Source organism: Taudactylus pleione, unplaced genomic scaffold, assembly GCF_031769625.1.
Source record: "Taudactylus pleione unplaced genomic scaffold, aTauple2 ptg000006l, whole genome shotgun sequence".
Taxonomy (NCBI): domain Eukaryota; kingdom Metazoa; phylum Chordata; class Amphibia; order Anura; family Myobatrachidae; genus Taudactylus; species Taudactylus pleione.
The window spans coordinates 26,618,778-26,642,316 of record NW_028284409.1 but is presented as its reverse complement, the minus strand read 5'-3'; the positions used below and the strand labels follow the sequence as shown (position 1 = coordinate 26,642,316).

Here is a 23,539-nt window from a genome sequence, read left to right as displayed (position 1 = left end):
AAAGTAAAAAATGTCCTAATCACAAAAGCAATGTTTGATGGGAATAAATACCATTTTCCATGCTTTTGAGACATAAGCAATGAAGAAACAGCACTTACTACCCAAGGACAAAAAATGTGTTACATAGTGTTACCATGTGGATATCGATCGGTAATTGTCTGGACCTGCTTCGCCCAATATCGAGGTGAAGCAGGTCCATACACTGGCCGGGTGTATTATAACTTAATTTATTAAAGAGGGAGAGTGTTCTGGATGCAGCACGTGCATTCGATTCGGTGGATTGGCCTTTTCTATGGGAGGTTCTAAATTCCTGACATGGATTAAACTCCTCTATTCATGTCCGGCTGCCAGAGTCAGTGTGAATGGTTTTGTTACGAATATTTTTCAATTGGAAAGGGGGACTAGACAGGGATGCCCACTGTCCCCCTTTATTGTTTGCCCTCGCTATAGAGCCCTTGGCCTGTGCTATTAGAGCCTCCTCTCTGGTTTCAAGATCATGGAAAAAGAGGAAAAAATTGGACTTTATGCAGATGATATGATTCTGTTTTTGACAAATATACAGAGCTCTTTGCCTGCACTTCTCGAATTGGTGGAAAAGGTGTTCGCATAAACTGGGACAAATCCAACATATTTCTGACACCCCTCCTCCAAGTGCGTACAATTTTTCCCTTAGGTGGTTTACTCAATTTAACTTAATTTATACTCAACGTATAGCTTATAAGACACTGAGTCGGCCGCGAGGGGAGGGCGGACTAGCGTTGCCTGATTTATAGCTTTATTACCTAGCTGCTCAAATGTCTCAGTTGAGAGAATGGGTCACTCCTGTGAATCAAGGGGATCTCCAATTGGCTCTTCTTGCAAAAGCGGGCATGAAGTTTTCTCCCTTACAGTTTTTGCAGGCCCGTACCTCTCTCTCTCTCTCTCTGTGTCCACCGTTACTGCAACAGGCCCGTAGGGTGTGGCTCGCTGGGGAGAAATTATTGGGGGAGACCCCAGTTGATCCATGCTCTGCGCTTTGGGGTAATCTTTACTTTTCAGAATTTAGGGGATTGCAGGGTAACTTGGCTTGGAGTCATATGAGGTGGTAGCTATTGGTCAGTTATATCAAGATGGGGTTCTTCACTCTTTTGCATATTTGTCCTCTAAATATGGTCTTCCAGCTCACTTCTTTTACAGATACCTTCAGCTTCGACATGCTCTCTGTGCACAGTGGAGGGACGCAGTTCCTGATTTTTGTGAGGCTCCGATGCATTTATTGGTGCGTACTTTGCCTTCTAAGAGATCAGTCTCTGTGGCCTACTCCTTACTTCTATCTTCTAGGGGTGAAGGGGTATTGACTAACCTTAGAGCCCGTTGGGATAATGATTTGGGTACTCTGACTGACGATAACTGGAAAGTTGTTGTGGGGACTCCTCGGGAGGCTATGGTTTATGCCAGATTTTAGAAGATACAATTGTATATTTTGCATAGGGTTTACTGGACTCCGCTTATACTTTTCGAGTTTGGTGGTTCTGATGTGGACTCCTGCCCCAATGCTCTGCTCCTTCTGCTGATTTCTGGCATTTCCTCTGGTCGTGCCTTTGTATTGCTTTATTTTGGACTAGTGTGGTTGATGGTGTGCGAGGCACGGGTATCTGTGTACCTTTGCTGTCTGCGCGTATTTGTTTATTTGGCCTGGATTTGGAGGATTCCATCTCTGTTTCACTTAGATTATAGGTCAATAACACTGCACAAGAATGAAAATGTTTCCGATGTGAAAATAGTTACTTCTGATTTCAGCATGTAAAGAATGAATATAACATTTAAAACTCTCAGTTAGCTCTGAGTTCCGAGATATAGCCCATTTATGACAATGTAGGGGTATTCCTAGTGAAGTGGGCAGAATGGAGAGAATCTTACCAGCAATCTGCGTTCCGGGCAGAGGGGGTGGGGCCTAATGACCCAATTAAATGAATCACTTATTTGTCCCCTCCCCTATTCAAATATATGCGTTTCATGGGATTGCCCACACAAGATAACTGTGGTGCACTGAGTGACAAGCATAGTGAGCGATTCCACCAAGACATTTCAGCAGTGGAACAAAGATATCAAGGTAGGTGAATCACTACTGTTGGACAGTGACAAGAGATGCCCCAGAAGAGGAGTACAAGCGACAAGCAAAGAGAAAGCACCCCCATGAATAGGCCACTATATTAGATAGTACTTTCGTATGCTGTATGTTTGTTTCGTTTTGTGTTCTTATTTGTGATTGATTGAATTAAAAACAACTGTTATTTATTTTCTATCAAGAAAATAGATTATTTTAAAATAGCTTTTCACTATGACTATATTACTAATGTACATACAGTATAGTGCAAGCAATGTAGCTAAAAAAATAGAGCTAGTAATAACATTCTGAAATCATTTTAGTTTTTCTTGACCTCAAATTAGTAATGTATGACTATTTTTAGAAAGGAAACAAATTAAAAGTATTAATTTGTTGTACAGTGTAACCTTTTAACTCTGGCAAGGGTGTACACTGCCCGCATGTGGATGGCCTCTGATCCACCCACCATTGCATCCTGGGTGGCCTTGTTTAATTTGACAATATCTCATGAACGTTATTTGTACCAGAAATGGAAATGGCGTAGTAAATTTGATATAGTTTGGTCCCTGTGGCAGAAATCCTGCTATGCTCTCCCAGATCGCTAGTGACTACGATTCCTTAGTACTTGTGTTTGGTGTGTCTCCGTAAGCCATTCATATATAACTGAATAAATTGAAATATTTAGTTTATATTATATGCAAGATTGATATTGTGAAATGTTAAATGCTTGTATTTGTTTTTATATTTTCTCTTATATTATGTACTGTAGAACTATGGTAAAAAAAGGAAAATTTTGTTGGAATGTCAACTACTCTACTATTGTACTGATTCCTATGTATTGCTGTACGTTATTGGAGGTATATTATTTGTTTTTCTTTTTTCTATTGTTAAAAGAAATATGATAAAAAAATACTTGATTAAAAAGAGGGAGTGTGTTAAATCTCCTGTCTGGTGAATCTAGCTCTTCGTGGCTGCTTTGACTGGCGCTTACAGGGATTCTATGCATGCGTCTGTCAAAAACTTCCCAGAGGCACCCGAGGAAATTTTTTTTTTTGCCAGGGGTAGTGCTGTGTGAGTGCGGCACCAGCAGCTGCAGTTGTTGGAACAGTTAGTGCCACTAACCGTTCATAACTTGCAAATAGCGCCCTTGTCATTCTGATCACATTATTACATGCAGGGAAGCGATAACTGTAGCACATAACGTGCGCAGCTATCGAAATTACATGTCCCCCACAGTCTCAAAGGTGCATTTTAAAATTATATAAAAATATTTAAAAGTAAAACCAGAACTGACATTAAACAGCTTCCTACACTGAGGGGTTTTCAGCCCTTTATGACCAGGACAATTGTTACATTTATAAGATCTGCCAGAAATATATATATATTTTTTTATTCATTACTCTACATAATATAAGACTGTCTCTTTTGTAGCATATTAAGAATATATGAGGTTTTCTTTTATTGGACATATCTGGGCAGATAATGAGAAAAATGGTAAAATACAGTTTCCCATGATTCTTTCTATGATTTTTCCCAAATAGCTTTTATTTGATTTGTGAGGCACTAAATATTCATCCAAAATGGAAATGGAACTAGATGGTCATCTACCTCTAAGTTTAACAATACCAAATAACAGTACTTATGTATAGTGTGACATACTAATATGGCTTAAGAAAAAGGGTCATATTTATTAAATATTGGAATTGGTCCATATAATTATAATTTTATGTATTCATTTCTAATATGCAGTTTATGCGGCAAATAAGAAATGAAGGGGTACATTTAGAACCAAAACCAACAATTGCTGATCATTGACAGTGTTTAACAGTCTTAAAAAATTACTATTTACTATCCATTGAGTATCAGCTTCAATTGAAACCAGACATCAATGTCAGTCGTTTTTACAGCTCTAAAGGGTTTCAATTCAAAACAGACGGCAAACAGAAATGAAAAAACAATGGCAAACCCACCCAAACAGAAGCACAGCACAGATCATCATGATCTATGCAGGCTTTGTTAGGTGTAAAAGACTAAAAATAGTTCAAATTAAAAAAAAAAACTAAATAAAAATGCGTGAGGTCCCTTCCCCCAAATCAATAAGCATCCTTGGACCTCTCAGCCAGGGCTGGTATTGGAGAATAGGGGGAAAAAAACAGAACTGGGTTTTCCCTATTCTCCAATAACCTACACTGGGCTGAACCAGCCGGGGGTATAATGCCATAGCAGGGAACACAAAGCATAAGGTCCTTCCTGTTGTCCCATTAACCAGTCCCAAACTCGTCAGCATAGACCTGGAATTCCACGGAAAGTGGGGACCTCAAAAATAAAATGGGGTTTCCCCTCCTGTTGAACTAGAAGCACTGCGCTAAAATCCCCAGGACTATTCTCTGCATCCCAAGTGGTGGTGGATGCGGGGTTAACCGTGAGAAAAAAAGATAATATTGTTCGTTACATGTGGACTACAAGTCCCAGACAGCCTGTCTTGCATCTGGAACAACAAGTGCCAGCATGACAGGACATTGAGGGCCCACTGACAAGTCTGCCTGTAAAGAAAATATTAAAATAAATACAGTAAACACGCACCCTTCATGCTTGCCAAATCCTTGGGTGAGCTCCTCTTCAGTACATGTAGACATCCGTAGGTCTTGGGAAAATAAAAAACCACCACCAAACCCCACGGACATTGTGTAAAGTGCTAACGGGAAATGACAGGTCGGGTCCGATTCAGAGATGGATTGATTTGCAGAGCCGCACAGGTCTATTTTTTGGGAGGGTTTCCCGTAGTTGTGCTGTAGATTTTTGGTCGGTTTTTAAAACCGATCAATAGTAAATATGCAGATCCTATTCTTCTCTATGTGGATAAATCGATTGTTGGTCGGATGTTCTAAAGTTGGGTTTTTGGCATTTTTGACTTTAGCAAATGGTCGGTTTGCAAAACAGATGGAAAAACAACCAAAAACCCCAAATTGACCTTTAGTAAATATACCCCTAAGTATAGCCAAAATGTAACATTATTCATATCCATGGATAGAGGCTCTGATTGGAGTCCATCCCCGCAATGTGTTATAAAGTGATTGAACTTATTTCCGAGTTGGAAACACAACTATGCTTCTCGCATGCATGGTCAGTAGAACACTTTTGTGGCTTGTAGCCTATAGATTAATGTGGGCTAAAGTAATCTGAAGATGGCGCTTGCTACCGGGGCCAATCTTCAGAATCCTTTGCATTCTAGAACTTATTAAATAAGGCAGTTAAACAGCCCTCATAAAAATCTATGGGGGCTGCTTTTGCAATTGGAAATTGAGGACTGAAGCAGATATAGTAGATATCTGCTATGGTCCTCCATATATACATCCTGGGACTGCTTAATAATTGCAGGGTGTTCTGCAATTATCTTTTATAAACAAACTCCTAAAGGTGGACCCGATAAAAAAAAAACAATGATAAAAGCAATTCTACATTTGCACCCAATTCTTCACTGCACATTTATTTGCATAAAAATAGGGATGACACTGGAACTTCCCAAAACAGTCCCCTTATGGGCTGGGACGCTCCTGAGCTGAAGAAAGCACAGAATACCCGAAGTATCAAAGGTGTAAAAACGCCCTCACCACATCCAAGGAAGCTCCTGGCTGAGGAAAATCCGAAATCTGGAAAGCAGGTACCATAATTTCTTGATTTTTGTGGCAGCCTAACACCACCTTGGGAAGCTAGTCCAGGCAAATCCACAACACAGGCCTGTCTGAATGGAAGATAAGTATAGGAAAGCGACACGATACTGTTCTCAAATTTGATACCCTCCGGGCCGACGTGATGGCTAGAAGAAAAAAGGTTTTCCATGTGAGCCAGCGTAAATCAACCGTTTATATTGGTTCAAAGGGAGCCTACTGAAGAGCTTGGAGAATCAGCAACAGGTCCCAGGGAGCCACACGAGACACAAATGGTGGCTGAACATGGAGAATACCCTGGAAAAAAGGTTCACACGTCCGGGAGCAGTGCTATCTGCCTTTGGAAGAGAACAGACAAGTGCGAAATCTGGACCTTCAAATCCAAACCTGCCTGCAGTAAAGAAAGTATGCGGGATAGACGGAAAGAACTGGTGTTAAAGCCCCTAATCGCACACCAAGCAAAATAGGCACGAAGTTCCAGGATGTTGATGGAAAGCAGCTTCTCTAGACCTTCCAACGAGGTCTGATAACAGCTCACCGCCCTCACCCCCCGAAGGCTTTCATCGGTCGTGAGTAAGACCCAGTCCTGGATCCAAACGGGGCGGTCCTTGTCCAGATGTCAGTGCTGGAGCCACCACAGTAGAGAGAGACGCACTTCTCTGGGAAGAATAAGAGTCTGTGCCTTGAGGTTTGGGCGCAACTTGATCATCGTTTCAGAATGACCCCTTGAAGAGGCCGGGAGTGGAACTGACCGTACTCCACCATGTCGAACATTGAGACCAGAGACCCCAGAATCTGCATGCACGAATAAATGGACACTAGACGCTGGCATAGAAAGGACCAGATTCTGGCATATAAGATCAAGATTTTGCCCGGAAGAAGGAAGACTCTGAGTCCAACAAGGCTCCCAAGTGTAGCATTTCCTGGGACAGAGATAGCGTGGTTTTCCACCAATTGGTTATCCATCTGTGTGACTGTAGAAGCTCTATCGTCAGATGGATGTGATCTCTGAGAACTGACTGAGACTGGGCCAGGAGAAGCAAGTCGTCCAGGTAGGGTAAGATTCCGAAGCCCCTGTATCGAAGATGTGCTGCCATTACCACCATGACCTTCGAAAACACACAAGGGGCTGTGGACAGGCCAAAGGGTAATGCATGAAACAGATAGTGGCGGGTTAACGCCTGAAACGGATAGTGGTTGGTTTGTACCGCAAACCTGAGGAAATGCTGGTAATTGGCCCGAATGGGGATTTTAAATAGGCATCCTGGATATCCAACGACTCCATAAAGTTCACCCGCTCCAGGGCTAGAATGATGGGCTGCAGAGACTCCATGCGGAAATTTGTTCAATGCTTTAAATTGAGAATGGGGCGAAATGAGCCATCTGGCTTCTGTATCGTAAAAGCCTAACCCTTGTTGAGACGGGGGAACAGGGATAATGACCCCTGAGGCCAGTAGAGAGAATAGATTCCTCTAGAGCTTCTGCCTTTACTGGCTGTGTGGGAAGACCGGTAGAAAAGAACCGGGACAGCAGACGCTGCCGAAATGTGAGAGCGTATCCTTGAGATACAACGCCTCTGACACAAGCGTCTGTTGTGGTCTGTATCCACACTGCCGAAAAGTGAACAAACCGGCCTTCCACCCTGAGGTCACCTGGGAGAAGGCCCGCCCCATCATGCGGCAGGCTTGTCCGCCACACGTTTGGTGGACCATGGTTGCTTACTACGGGGCTTGGAGCTATTGGTGATCAAACCCTGGCTTCTAGGAAATGACTGACTTCTGACTTTGCCTTTGCAGATGAAAGGAACGAGATACTGAAGTCCTAGGTCTGGGAGCAGCAACTGAAGGTAAGAAGGCGGACTTAGATGCCGCCAGAGTGGCCACTATGTTGTCCAACTCCGGACCGAACAGAATGTCTCCGGAATAAGGAAGGGCTTCAAGCGCCTTCTTTGAATCTGAGTCGGCCCTCCATGTGCACAACCATAGTGCTCTTCTGGCTGCAATAGTAGAAACCTACTCTTTAGATGTTAAAATCCCTGAGTCAATGGGCGCTTCAGAGAGATAGCAAGCTGCATCCTTAACATGCACCACTAAAGATACCAGGTCACCCCTGTGAGTGCCTGAGGTGAGACCATCCTCTAAAGCCTCCACCCAGCGGCCAATAGCTTTAGCCACCCAGGCCAATGCTAAAGCAGGACGAGCCAGAGCACTTGCATTAACATTAATGGACTTCAGAAAATTTTCTAACTTCCTATCTGTGGGATCCTTGAGAGATGCAGTGTTAGGGATAGGAAGGAGGGACGATTTAATAAGAGAGTCTACAGGAGAGGACACTCCCACTTAGCCCTGACCGCTGCTGGGAGAGGGTAAAAGGCAGCAATGCGCCTGGACACACAAAAGCGTTTATTGGTGTGAGACCATTCCTCCGCTAGAAGATCCTGTAGCTGCGCTGAAGACCATTTCCATTACGGTACTCTTTTGTCTTTGGATCTAGGAGGCTGCTCGGCGTCCTCAACAAGGAGAACAGCGTTTACTGCTCTAATAAGAGCCTCTACATCTACTGGAGACAAAGGGCCTGATTCAGAGCCGGATGCAATTAGCGCTCGCTCGTCCAGAAAATAGGGGTGGCTATTCAAATCAACAGTTCGCTCTTTGCGGTCTGTTCACGCCTCTAGGTCTGAACGAGCGAACAAAACTTGCGGTCGTTTTTTAAAAAAATACGCCCCCTGGCCGCTCGCATCCTACATCATGTCCGCTATTTATTAGATTAATCGAGTACATCGACCAGGGTATGAACTGCTCACTATTCTTGGGGTTGGTTTTTGCTACCACAATTTTGCGAGCAGTTCTGGCTATAAAATAACCCAGTGACGTGGTTAATGACGCTGCTGTTTTAATTATGCACAACCATAAAACGCCCCTTTTTGACCTTTAAGCACGCCTGCGTTCGGATCTCCACTCCCCGTTTTCAAGCACCTTCCCCCGTTACCACCCACATACGCCTACTCCAATTATCAGGCATTCGCTATTTTGCGAGCACATGAATTTCAACCGCACTGACTGGTTCGCGCATGCGTATAACGATCCGTACGCATGCGCAGTTGGGCAAACATCGCTCAGAGCGAACGAGCGGCCGCTTACGAGCGGCTCTGAATCAGGCCCAAAGCCTCCTCAGGGACTGAAGACGTTTCAAAGTCAGAGGTAATAGAAGCATTTGTTTCCCCATCTGAGGATACTTCAGATTCCAAAGCTCCTCCAGATAAAAAGTCAAGCTCTCGCATGCAGTAGGCCTGCGTCTGGGAGCCCTATCTGTATGCAGCATTTGCTGAAAAGATGGGGACACCTGAGCTAGTCCCTGGACTGACAGAGAAAATGTCTGTATCCACGGTGGCTCCACCGCAAGAAGCTGAGGCACCGCGGTAGGGAAAAGGGGGCACTGGAGCTGCCATCCGGTCTACAAACTGTGACATTACCTGTGTTAATTTAGACGCCCAAGCCAGTTCCTGACTGTATTCAGCAGGAGAGATCGTCTGTTGCAGGGCCGTAAAGCAACTGACGCAAAGGCCATTGTGCTCCAAATGTAGAGAGCTGTCCCCCAAATGACCAGTGATATAAGCAAGCACACAGACACAGAGTAGAAATACTCACATGCACATAGACCACTCAATGCATAAAAATATGGGCAATATTACTCAACAATTCAGCTGTATACAGACAGGAAGGAGTTAAATTCACATAACCAGGCTGAGGAAAATGACCGCTCAGCATTCTGGATGAGGAGGAGAGGATCCTACTTGGGACTTGCCGTCTCTGTGAGAAGTGCGCGCCCCTAGTTTGGGTGTGGGGCTAACAGGGAGTGCCACCTCCCCCATCTGGCCGGACCTGAAGAGTGATGACTGCGGCTGCTATTAAGCAGCCCCCTGCAGCACTGTCAGTCCCTGGTTGTCTAGTGGGCAGCGCGGGAGACCGGGAGCCCCCACTAGCCAGTACCGCTGATGGTCTCCTACACTGGCGGTAAACAGCCGCAATCTGCGGCTCCCTGCCTTACTTTGACCCCTTGTCAGCACCAACTGCGGCTTCGGTGTCAGGAGTCCAAGGTCGAAGTCTCTAACCCGGTCGTCAGTGCTGTGGAGTGGAGCGGCAGTGGGGGCATTCTACAGGATGCTATACACTGCCCACTCGTAAGTAAAAAATAACAAATAAATTAAATAAAATGCAGGGGGACCATCTAACACAGTCCCCCCTTAAAAAAGGTGCCCAGTTCTCTAACTTAAACAGAGGTCTAGTGGCTGGGGTACAGCGGAGAGGAGCCTGGGGTTGTGGGTATTTTCAATTAACTATTTGGTGCCCAGACTCTCCTCTCCAGGCTATACCCCAGTGTCATCCTTGTGCCCTCTAGCGAAGGAAGAAAAAAAAAAGTGGTATACCTCTTCAATAGACTATATGGTTCGCAGACTCTCTATTATCTATGAATAGCCTTAAGAATCAAAATCTATAAAGCTTCCTCTCATTACGGTGTTAAATACATCCCATGTAATAAGGGGTACACATCAGGAGCCATATATTAAGTCTCCAAAATCATTTCTCTCTAAGATTTCTCTACATACCAGTGAATGGTATGACCATATTCAATTGTATATTCCAGTAAACTAAAAGGAAGGAACTACAAAAAGAAGTCTAAGAGTAAGTCCTCTTTTCTAGTGACTTCACAGAGCCTCCTTTGCATTATGAATAGAGCACTATGAGGTCTGTGCAGGAAAAGAAATGTACATCATTTAATTTTTTTAAGTGCTTTTTGAGTGTTTTTTTTTAACTTTATTACATACAATCATTTTATTATGTTATATTGAACTGAGTAATGTTTAACACATGAAGAATACATATCCAGCATATGTGGACAAATAGTTAAATAAGTATTTCATGATAAAAACTCTGCCTTATGCACTGTTATACAAATACAAAAAAACCAAGATGCTAAAACCAGTCTTCAACCTGCCTTAGAGCAAAACCTCATTTAGCTGGTCCAGAGAAATTATGACTTACTTTTGTTCTCTCAATGGGTACACGATCTTCAGTAGCTCCAGTACAATAGTAGCTCCTACAACTCCAAAAAAAACAACCTGTAGGAGGTTAACCAAGACGGGATACAGAACAAACCATATGTGGCACAGCTTCTCCCTCACATCATCTGCAATCTGGCACATTACCTAAAATAAAACATAAACTTTATACAAAAGTAATGTTATATATTTACACAGGTTTCTTAGAATGATTTTCCAGAAGCACAACACATTCACCAGTGCTCTTTTACTGGTAATAGACAAGTGAAAACCGGTCCCCATGTACAATCAATCAGTAACAAAAATCAGTTTAGCACTTTGCAAGAGAATCTACTTCCCAAGGTCTGCAAGTTAATGTACACTATATATCACCTTATAAGACGAAGCTGGAATCACTGCTCGCAGAGGGGTTTCTGGGAGCTTGCCAGGAAATGGCTCCTCGTCCAATGTTGTATTCTGCCCAATGTTATACTCTCTGGTGGTTTGTTGTGGAACACTATCACCTGCTGATTCAAACCACATAATATGTTGTTACTGCAGTGCAGGTAGATGGTTGTTTATGTAATAGTCTAAATAAATAGCCTACACAAATGTAATAATGAAATGGCAAAGGGTGTGCTTCCAAGGGTTATTAACCATCACCTTATTAGGATAAAACACATAACAATAAAAAAAAATAATAGATCGAGATAGATATATATATATATATATATATATATATATATCTATCTCTCACACCTCTATAAAACATGAAGTGTATAATGCTCATCTCTATGCACTATTCTAAGCATGGACATATATTCTAGAGTTTGACCATAGTTTATGCTTCCTGAAAAGAACTGGTCTCCTTTGCTCTCCTTTCATTTTGATAACAGCCTATGTACACACTGAAATGTCAAAAGTCATAGGATAGGTGCCTAGAATTGTGTAGGATCCCCTCTAGCCCTGCGAAGTGCAGCTACTCGACGTAGCATCAATGACACAAGAGGACAGGAGACCTCTGGAGATGTTGCCAGTCCTCCAGGTTCCAATTAGCGCCGTAACTAGCCCCGGTGGGGTGCTTTGTCTGGTGTCGTAGTGTTAACAGGGGCACTCGCTTGGGTTGTTTGCTCCCATATTGCCTAAAAGCTAAAGAACCCTGTACTGGAATGTTGGATATGTGTCTGGTACCTCCTGCATCAAATGTGTATGTCAATTGAGTCTGTTACCACAATTCGCACCTGTAGTCAGTCACTTTGCTGTCAGATATAGAGAGATATATATATATATATATTCACACACACATACAGTCAGGTGCATAAATATTGGGACATTCACAGAATTTTCATATTTTGGCCTCTATTCACCACCACAATTGCTTTGAAATGAAACAAACAAGATGTACTTTAACGGAATGGGCATGGAATACCGCCGGCCGCAGCGGCAGCCCGACAGGAGCAGAGTGCGACGCAGCGGAAGCCCGACAGCGCTGGAAATCCCGATCGTGGATAGGCAAGTATCCACTAACTAACCCCCCTAACCCTCCTTAGGGGTGCCTAACCCTAACTTCCCCCCCAAGTGCCTAACCCTAACCACCCCCTTCCCCGATAGCAAAACCTAAGTCCCCCGGGGGGGGGTGCCTAACCCTAAGTCCCTCCCGGGGGTGCCTAACCCTCCCGGGGGGGTGCCTATCGCTAAGTCCCCCCGGGAGCCCTAAACCTAACCCTCCCCCCCCCGCGGCTGTCCGCTCGCGGCGCCCGGTATCACTACGATCGTGATGCCGGGCGCCGGTCTCCCGGCGTTGGAGAAATGCGGGCATCTACATCTAGACGCCCGGCATTTCACCCATGCCGGGATAAGACAGTCGGGAAGCCGGCTGCCGGTATATAGGCAGTCGGCTTCCCGATTGCTTCCCGCTTTAACTGCAGACTTTCAGATTTAATTTGAGGCTAATTACATCCAATTCAGGTGAACGGTGTAGGAATTACAACGGTTTCTATATGTGCCTCCCGCTTTTGCAGGGGCCAAAAGTAATGGGACTATCAACTCAAAAGCTATTTCATGGACAGGTGTGGGCTATTCCCTCGTTATTTCATTATCAATTAAGCAAGTAAGAGGTCTGGAGTTGATTCTAGGTGTGACATTTGCATTTGGAATCAGTTGCTGTCGACTCTCAATATGAGATCCAAAGAGCTGTCACTATCAGTGAAGCAAGCCATCATTAGGCTGAAAAATCAAAACAAACCCATCAGAGAGATAGCAAAAACATTAGGTGTGGCCAAATCAACTGTTCGGAACATTCTTAAAAAGAAAGAACGCACCGGAGAGCTCAGCAACACCAAAAGACCCGGAAGACCACTGAAAACAACTGTGGTGGATGTCAGAAGAATTATTTCCCTGGTGAAGAAAAACCCCTTCACAACAGTTGGCCAAATCAAGAACACTCTCCAGGAGGTAGGTGTATATGTGTCAAAGTTAGCAATCAAGAGATGACTTCACAAGAGTGAATATAGAGCGTTCACCACAAGATGTAAACCATTGGTGAGCCTCAAAAAACAGGAAGACCAGATTAGAGTTTGCCAAACAACATCTGGAACAACATCCTATGCACAGATGAGACAAAGATCAACTTGCACCAGAGTGATGGGAAGAGAAGAGTATGGAGAAGGAAAGGAACTGCTCATGATCCAAAACATACCACCTCATCAGTGAAGCATGGTGATGGTAGTGTCATGGCGTGGGCATGTATGGCTGCCAATGGAACTGGTTCCCTTGTATTTATTAATGATGTGACTGCTGACAAAAGCAGCAGAATGAGTTCTGAAGTGTTTCGAGCAATATTATATGCTCATATTCAGTCAAATGCTTCAGAACTCATTGGACGGCGCTTCACAATGCAGATGGACAATGACCCGAAGCATACTGCAAAAGCAACCAGAGTTTTTTAAGGCTAAAAAGTGGAATGTTATGCAATGGCCAAGTCAATCCCCTGACCTGAATCCGATTGAGCATGCATTTAACTTGATGAAGACAAAACTGAAGGGAAAATGCCCCAAGAACAAGCAGGAACTGAAGACATTTGCAGTAGAAGCCTGACAGAGCATCACCAGGGATGAAACCCAGCGTCTGGTGATGTCTAAGCGTTCCAGACTTCAGGCTGTAATTGCCTGCAAAGGATTTGCAACAAACTATTAAAAAGTGAAAGTTAGATTTAGGATTGTTTAGTTTGTCCCATTACTTTTGGCCCCTTAAAAAGTGGGAGGCACATATAGAAACCGTTGTAATTCCTACACCGTTCACCTCATTTGAATGTAATTACCCTCAAATTAAATCTGAAAGTCTGCAGTCAAAGCACATCTTGTTTGTTTCATTTTAGAGCCATTGTGGTGGTGAATAGAGGCCAAAATATGAAAATTCTGTCAATGTCCCAATATTTATGCACCTGACTGTATATATATATATATATATATATATATATATATAAAATTAGGTTATCTGTCCATAGGGGAAGCAGCAATAGTCCCTATAATCTTTTTTTCTTGTACGTGTGCTACCTATTATTTGCCTGTTGTCCGGATTTAATAAATGTCTTATGTATTAAGTTATTGTGGAGTTTCTGTAATTTTGCAACCAAGGTGTTCCTAATGGTCAAATATTTTTTTCCTTATGTGAATTTTGTTTGCTCCACTGGACATACCTTTATGGTATACACTATGCTTTTTTCTTACATATACCGAACAAACTTGATGGTCATGTGACTGAAGACTATCCCTGTTTTAAGATAAGTTCTGGATCCTCTCATACTCTTATGCACTCTGGCACCAATGAAAGAGTCACAGACTGGAACTTAGGTCAACAAAGTTTCAGTATTCTAACTGTCTTCAGGTTACACACATATATATGTATGTATGTATGTATGTATGTATATATATACATACATATATATATATATATATACACACATACATACATACAACAATAATGACGGCACACGGTCATAAAAACTCACAGGCATGATGCCAACATTTTGATACCTTTAATGTATCGTCTTCAGGGTATAATCACTGAATAACAAGAAAACTCACCTTATATCCCCACCAACATGTGCACGTACAGATGCTAAGACCCGGAACAGGCGCCCGTCCTGATGACATCACAGCCGCGACCAAACATCTCAAACTCTGACGTCTGGTCACATGGGTAGGCAGTCACCAGGAACCGCCTGCACCATGGTCCGCTGTCGTGACAACCAGACACATCATATACACAAATCAAAAAAAATATCATAAAATATGTCATATCGCATATCATAGAAAAATTACACATGTACAAAGTTAAAAACTACCCTGGAGGCAAACGGACATATAACATATTGTCATCACTAATTACCAATCCACTGGAGTCAATGTCAAACCTAACAGTGAAACTAAACCATACACATGTGGACCTAAAATTGTACTATAGAATTATACATTAACTATACATAAGTACTGCAAACCTAATCATCACAGATAATACCCTTCACAACAATTCCAATACTTATCTATACAGTCATTCCAATAATCAAAGAATTCCCATGATCATTAATAAATATCTATAAAAAACAATGGAGTCCAAGATTTTCATTCAACCCTTTGGGCGCCGGTGTTCCCAAACGGTGAATCCACCGGGATTCACACTGCAATCATTTCAAAGACCTATTGCCCCCTTGTAATGCAGCAGGTATATGGTCAATGATAATATATCTCAAGGCTGACAAGTTGTGACCAGCCTGCGCAAAATGTTTCGCTACAGGCTGATCACAGTGATTAGTATAAGGACAAACGTATCCCGAGGGGATTCAGGGTCAAAAATTGCCTGAGAATTGGGAGGCATAAAGTCTCATTTTGTAAACGGTGGATAGCCTTATTAAATGGGTGCAGCTACGACCTGATGCTCCTCGTGATCGATTAGGTTGGTCGGGAACTGAATAGCATGAAGGAGACGGTATCAGCATTTGAGACATCTTATAAGGCGACCCTTGAATCTGACAGTAACATCAATTGGATGGAGAAATTAAATACACAACTTACGATCTATAAACGGGACTTAATTCAATAAAAAAAATTAAAATTGAATAAAGTGATTAATGATTATGATCAAAATAGGTTGTATCAGTGGATTCACGGTGGACACCGTGACCGCGGTCGCCCCATGAGAAGGGGTATGGGACGCTTCTTTCAGGAATCTGATTCCGCACATGATGTATTAACGAGTGATTCCGACACAAATGACATGAACAGTCGTACAGCTCCACAAGTCCCTTTAGGGAGGAGTACCCGAAAATTGGAGCTAGGCTTAAGCACACGCGGTGCGGAGGGTAGTGGTCGCAGCAAAAGAAGGGGTCGACCACCGCTCCAGAGGAGACGCTAGTCTTCAATTTATCCACGCACCAATTAACAGAGCATGAAATTAGGGTACTCTCTCGTGGACTGTCATTTGTCCCCACTGTTCATTTTAGTGAGATGGATTGGGAAATTGAGCAGTTTAAATTACAACGCCAACTTAAACTCCATAAACATTTCAAAGGTTCAAAAGTGGGACCATCTATTGTTCAGGATACCGATATTCCGTTACAGCAGGGGTGGGGAACCTTTTTTCTGCGGAGGGCCATTTTGATATATATAACATTATTCGTGGGCCTGGTGCAGACAGTCCCCCTCTGTGTGACGTCACAAAAGGAAGGGCCACAATCGATGGTGATTACAGCAATGTCCGGAGCATCCGGAGGATGCTCCTGGGAGCTGTAAGAGCAGCGGGTGTGACCGTCTGAAGCGTCCTAAAGGATTTGTCATCTTATAATGACATTATAATTCGACCTGCGGATAAAGGTGGGTCGATTGTTATTCAAGATTTAGCCTGTTATAAGGCAGAGATTGAGCGTCAGCTAAATGATATTTCTGTATATCGATTGCTAGAGTGTGACCCTACTGCTAAGTTTAGTGAAGAATTATCTACTTGTTTGCAATCCGCTGTATAAGAGGAGTTGATTTCTCATGATCTGAGTATAGCTTTGGTTCCTAAACATCCTGTTGTGCCGGTTTTGTATACTCTCCCTAGGGTGCATAAGAGTTTGGACAACGTCCCCGGGAGATCCTATTAGCTCGGCCCGGGGGTCGTTGTTCCAACTTATTTCAGTATATATTGATTCTTTATTGCAACCTTGTGTGATGGGGCACCCTAAATACCTATTGGATACTACAACTTTTCTAAATAGGTTGGGAGCATTGGGCACAGTTCCACCTAATTGTTTTTTATGTAGTGTAGATGTGTAAAATTTATACACCATTATTCCCAAAGGAGAGGGGTTAACTGCAGTATGCAAATTGGTGGTAGATAATCCATTATATCAAGGCCTTGATATAGATTTAATTCTAAAATTGCTGGAAATGATTTTTACATGACAGTAGGATGTACCTCCAGCTTATGGGATGTGCGATGGGGTCCAATGTGGTCCCATCGTACGCCAACGTGTTTATGTTCCAGGCGGAGGAGGACATATTTTTTTCACAGGAAGAGGTTGCCGCATGCATTTTATTCTATGCAAGGTATATTGATGACCTCTTCCTAATTTGGTCAGGTCCTAGGGAGGAGTTCATACAATTGATGGAAGTGCACAATGGATATTCTAGACCCATTAAGTTCACCTACTCTATCGATACATCGAGTGTAAATTTCTTAGATGTCCAGATTCATCAAAAGGATGGTTTAATCTCTACATCCCTATACACGAAGAGTACCGATAGAAATTCGTTGCTTCACTCCAGCAGTTTTCATCCTAAGCCCCTAAAGTATGGATTACCATACTCACAATTTGTTAGAATAATGAGGATATGTAGTGAGCGTAATGATGCAGTATCAAAAATTGAGGCTTTAATACAGAAATTCTTACAGAGGGGCTATGAGATGAAATCCTTGTTATCTGCTAAGGAATGGGCTTTGGCCATTCCTCGTGAACAGCTGCTAGCATCAAAGTTTAGAGACACCCAAAAGACTAGATTCCCTTGGGTTAATAATTTCAATGACAAAAGTAATGAGATTATCAACATTACCAAGAGGCTATGGCCCATAATACAAGGTGATGATGATCTCAATTTGGGAGACACCACTATTATGCCATTTTATAGCCGTGGAAAGAACATCCGTGATTGGGTTGTTACAACAGATATCTCTTCCTTACACAATATGGATGAACCAGGGCATTTTTTGACACAGCGTAATGGTTGTTATAGAACCACCAGAATACTGGCGCATGTACCGATTAGTGTTAAACTATTAATAATAGATATAAATAAGATACTAGAGTAATGCAGCCAAGTTGCAAACTCTGTGTATATTTGCAAAAATAATATATATAGAAAAAAACAAGGACTCAGCGCTTACACTCCAGTAAGCACAATAAAGAATGATATGTGTTTAAAAAGTGTACTAAGGATAATGACCTAACAATGAGATGTATAACAATTAAACATTTATTAGCCAATACTAGTACATAAAAACAATAATCTAGACAATAAAAGAAAAATAATAACATTCAAAAAATACATAAAACGCAAACAGTAAACCAATAATTGGACATGAGTGGGCCCCAATTATTGGTATACCTGAACACTGTGCTCCTTGTTACAGATAATACAGAGAAATGTAGATCATAAGTAGCCTTGTGTTAAACTTTGATACAAAGTAACTTCATGCTCCTGTGAGCTAGTGCTGCAGCAGATAAATGTGGCTGGATATCCAGAGAGTCTTGATATAGGGAAAATATTTATGGAAATCAGACAGTCTGTCCAAAAACATTTATGTTTTTTGTATGTTTCCTTCCAGCTTTCAATAAACAATCTCTGTAGATTAAATCATGATGTGATGTCGGCTCCTATTAATATATTCTGAAGCATGTATTTCAAACTGCGCCTGTTAGCACTTCCACTGCTAATCAGAAATTTAAATAAAAATAAAAATAGTTCTCTTTGCAATAAGTACAGCCCTTCAAGGCAAAGTGGTAGGTGCTTTGTAGGCAATTATAAATTGGATACAGCTCGTGCAGCTGATTAAATCAAGTCTCCAGCCAAGACTTGTGAGTAAAACCTTAGACACGGACCGTCCATAGGTGGAGGAACTGTGAGTACTCACGGTATGTAGAGAATGGGGGCCCCCTTTATTCTCCTCACCTCCTCCGTCTTCTGTGTTCAGGAATGTGTTGTCTAGTATCAGACTAGACTGAAAAGCCGATCCGCGTGCAGCAATGATCTCTTACGTGTCACAGGCGCCTGGAGCATGAGCCTGGACACAGCGCCGGAGCGTGTATCTGTTCAGAGCGTAGACAATCACAGGAAGCAACAGTGTATCAGTGGATACTGAATGATGAGGTAGTCCCGCCTAACGCGTTTCGTCACTTAACATGTGACTTTATCAAAGGTGATAGGGAGATCTCCATGCTACCTTTATATACCTGCTAACACAGGTGATTCTACAAAAATCAATTTAATCAATAAGTTGTTTTAGTCTTATCATTGTGACATTAAATGTTAAACGTAATACATTTATATCTCATTGCATTCAAAGAAAAAAGAAAAAAAAGGAAAGTTATTCATGAAACCACACAATAAATAATAAATGTATATAGAAGCGCGATCAACATATATTGATATATAACAATGTTAATAAATGAAATAATCTACCAATAATGGATAGTAATTAAACATAACATAGATATGACACTACTGATATATAGCTAATTGTGGTGGATTAATCTCTCGATCATATAACCCATAACAGGCTATAACTAGACATATAAATATATATTTACTAAAAAATAAATGTATTGAAAAATACATAAAAGTATAGATATCTGCAATCTATATAGAAAAATATATAAATATAAGATCATATGACATATTGGACCCAATATACTATTATAATACATGACTCACCCCATATAAATCATAAGGACACTATGTAAATTTTTACACAGGATTCTTCTAACAAGATAATCAATTGTAATTTATAAGATAGTATCAGAATACATCTTGATCGCTATATATAATGAAGATGAAATTATAGCGACTAATTCCTACAGATCCCAATAAATGTATATATATCCAGTTGGTACATATATGTATAATCTGAAACAATCACCCTTAGAGTTTATTTGAGTCTTCAAAATATAAGCATAGTAGCCTTCAGTATATATCTTAATAGGTAACAAATAGCAATATATTATATTGTACAGGGGTGTCAAAAGAATAGAAAACATTATATTTCAGCATCAAATGGATATTGAAGGAACGGACAATGCACAACAAATTTAGTAATGAAGTAGGAAGGGCATAGTACATAAGGGGTGGCGGAAATATAGATCTCAGATCCCTACGGACAGAGGGTCCCCGATATCAAGTCCCACCCACCCCTGTTATACATCTACCTAATAATCCAAAAAGCCATTAACAAAAGTCGTCATTACTGGACGGTGTACTCATCAATCTATTTCAATGTTTTCATTAAACCCCTCAGGAGAAAGTGTACCCATTTTATGTATCCAGTAGTTTTCTCTTAAACAAAGTTTTTGAAACCTATCACCACCCCTTGCTGTTTGTGGAATATGTTCAATTCCTGTGATTTTAATATCTTTAGGATTGGAGTGATGTATATTCATAAAGTGCCTCGGAACACTATGTATTATACTTTTCTTCATGATAAGTCTCTTGTGCTCTAAAAAACGACACCTTAGTGGTCTAATAGTCCTACCAATATATTGGGTGCCACAAGTGCACTCCAGCATATATATCACGTATGTTGTATTGCAATTTATAAAACTTCTTATAGGATACTTTTCATTAGAATTTGTTGATACAATTTCACAGCATCTATTTGTGATGTAGTCATGGCCGACCACACTTGAAACAACCCTTAGGTTTATTACTCAGTCAATCGCCCTTATTATTCATCTTGTTGGTGGTTGTAGGATCTTTTCTAAAGAAACTCGGTGCCAATATATCCTTCAGATTATTGGCTTTTCTAAAGATGACTGAGGCATCTGCCGGGATATGCTCTTTGAGTTTATTATCTAATAATACAATCTGATAATTCTTAGATATAATGTTCCTAATTTGGTTAGAGCAATTATTATACTTAGATATAAATTTAGGCTGAGCTAGAAAAGGATCGGATCTTGGTTTAGAAGCTGACAGCTCTTTCCTGTCAAGTGATCTAGTTTTTTCAAGTGCTGTATTTAGAAGGGTGTCAGGGTAATCTCTTTCTCTGAAAGCTTCAAGAATATCCACAGATTGACTCTCAAAAATGGCGTCACTTGTACAGTTGCGACGCATCCTCCTAAATTGTCCATAGGGGATATTATTAATCCAGGGCTTATAATGTAAACTGTTAAAATGAAGAAAATTGTATGTGTCCACATCCTTTCTATAGGTTTTGGTATGAATATTATCATCCTCAATATAAAGGGTGATATCGAGGAAGGAAATAGTTGAAGGGTGATAAGTGCTAGTGAATGTTAAATTAAAAGTATTGGAATTAAGCTGAGAAATGAATAACGTGAGTGATTCTACATCCCCATCCCAAATGAAAAATAAATCATCTATATAACGACCGTAGAGCACGAGATTCGAGCCGAGCCCCACCCCCCACACATGTATCTCCTCAAAGACCCCCATGTAGAGGTTGGCGAAGCTGGGCGCGAATCTCGTGCCGATCGCTGTCCCAAGTGTCTGTAAATAAAAAACGTGATCAAAAATAAAATAAATGTGTGTGAGAGTAAGAGAATTTGAATCCAAAATAAAATTTCTTTGACTTTCTGTGATTTAAAGGTCTCCCATCAGAATATCTCTGACAGCTTTTATGCCCAAATCATTAGAATATAGGGCTTGTACGTCACAAGTCACAAATAGATAGGTGTCTTTCCATTTTACATCTTTAATTAAGTGCAAAAAATGGTTAGTGTCTTTAATATGTGATCTTTGTGCAGTGGCATATGGCTGAAGAAAAAAATCAATAAATTGTGAAAGGTTAGATGTGAGGGACCCAATGCCAGCTATAATGGGACGCCCGGGTGGTGTAACAAGTGTTTTGTGGATTTTCGGAAGGTGATAGTAAGTGGGTATTATGGGGTGATTCAATAACAAATAATTCCTTTCATCCCTCGATATCACCCCTTCACCTAAAGCTTTATCAAGCAAGGTTATCAGATCTTTTTGAAAGGCATTCGTCGGATCAACCTTGAGAATAATATATTGATTCCTGTCCCCTAATTGGCGAAGTGCTTCAGTCATATAGTCGTTGGTATCCTGAATGACGACACCTCCACCCTTATCAGCCAGTTTGATAATGATGGAGAGATCGCCAGACAGTTTCTTCAATGCCGCCCTTTCCCTCATAAGAAGATTGTCCCTGAATTTTGACCTCTTCTTTTGTCTTGTGCACAGATGCTTAAATTCATTTAGTGTTTTCTTATAGAATAGATCAATAGGGGTGCTTTTAACTTGTGTAGGAAAAAATTGTGATTTCTTCCTAAATGTGTTTTTCCTTAGTGTATTATTAATATCAAAAAATTTAATAGAGGATATAGCAACATCTGTGGGATTTTGTGTTGGTAATCCCTCTTTATCATTATCTCGCAATAAATCATTGAGAGCTTCCAGAGCTTCTACGTCACCATCATCGAGGATGATACTATTATATTCATCTTGTAGATCATTGGATGTTAGTTTCTTCGTAGCAAAATATTTTTTTCGACACAATGTCCTGATGTATCTGTTAAGATCAACAAATAGATCGAAGAATTGGGGACCACGTGATGGAGAAAATTTTAAGCCTCTATTTAAAAGACTGATTTCATCATCGGTTAATGTTCTGGAGGATAAATTGTAAATACTCCTGTTGCTTTTTGTCTTATTTAGTTTTGAAATCGTGTTTTTCTTTTTGCACCTCCTATATCCCCCTCTCTTTCCTCTGAATTTAATTCTCTTCCTCTATTCGGGGACTCTGAGGAGAGGATCTGATATCTGTTTCTCTGCTTTAGATATGGAGGATGTTGTATCCTCCACTCCTCCCCTAAAAAAAGGATGAGGCTGATCATCATTTCTACGTGGACTGGTTACATATTGATTAGTCTCTCCCTGGGTCTTATAAGTCTTTGGTCTGACATCCTTATTTATCGTCAAGTGGTCAGTATTTTTCCCATGGTTGGAGATCTACCTTTTATCAGTTCTTACTGGACTACTAGGGTCCCTCCTAGATTTAGAAGGGGAGTCTCGTATCTGATCATCAGTTGTTACAATATTATGGGGATCATTCTCTATTTCTTTCTCTGGGATACGATAATAATCATGTCTAATGGATTTATTATATCTATTATAAAAGTTGGGAGATTGTTTATCTCTACTTGGGAGATATGGTCTTTTATTATAATTCAATACTTTTTCTCTAAAGAAACCTCTCCTACCTGAGTTACTACGATTTCTCCTGTTTGTAGAGTACATACTGGGATTGAATCTATCATTGGAGGAAGTCCTATAGGGATATGGTCCTTTAGCCTGTTTCTTATAGGTTCTTTCCATAATCATTTTTATCCCTCAGATATTTTTTTATTTTTACCATCAATAATCTCTTTTTCATATCATAAACTCTAAGGGTGATTGTTTCAGATTATACATATATGTACCAACTGGATATATGGATATATATACATTTATTGGG

The 23,539-nt window shown here is 41.1% G+C and overlaps 1 protein-coding gene across 2 annotated transcripts in view; it reads right to left on the bottom strand.

The window, feature by feature from the left end:
• Window positions 1-23,539, bottom strand: part of GINM1 (glycosylated integral membrane protein 1) — an 81,155-nt gene that overhangs the window by 3,561 nt on the left and 54,055 nt on the right. Inside the window, exons 6-7 of one of the 2 annotated variants that reach the window (XM_088455973.1) lie at window positions 11,186-11,316; window positions 10,797-10,960 (exon numbers count right to left, since the gene is read on the bottom strand). In XM_088455973.1, the coding sequence (XP_088312099.1) occupies window positions 10,797-10,960; window positions 11,186-11,316 (295 nt within the window). Of the gene's footprint in view, window positions 1-10,796; window positions 10,961-11,185; window positions 11,320-23,539 lie in introns of both variants that reach the window. The other variant, XM_088455941.1, reaches the window with a different exon arrangement.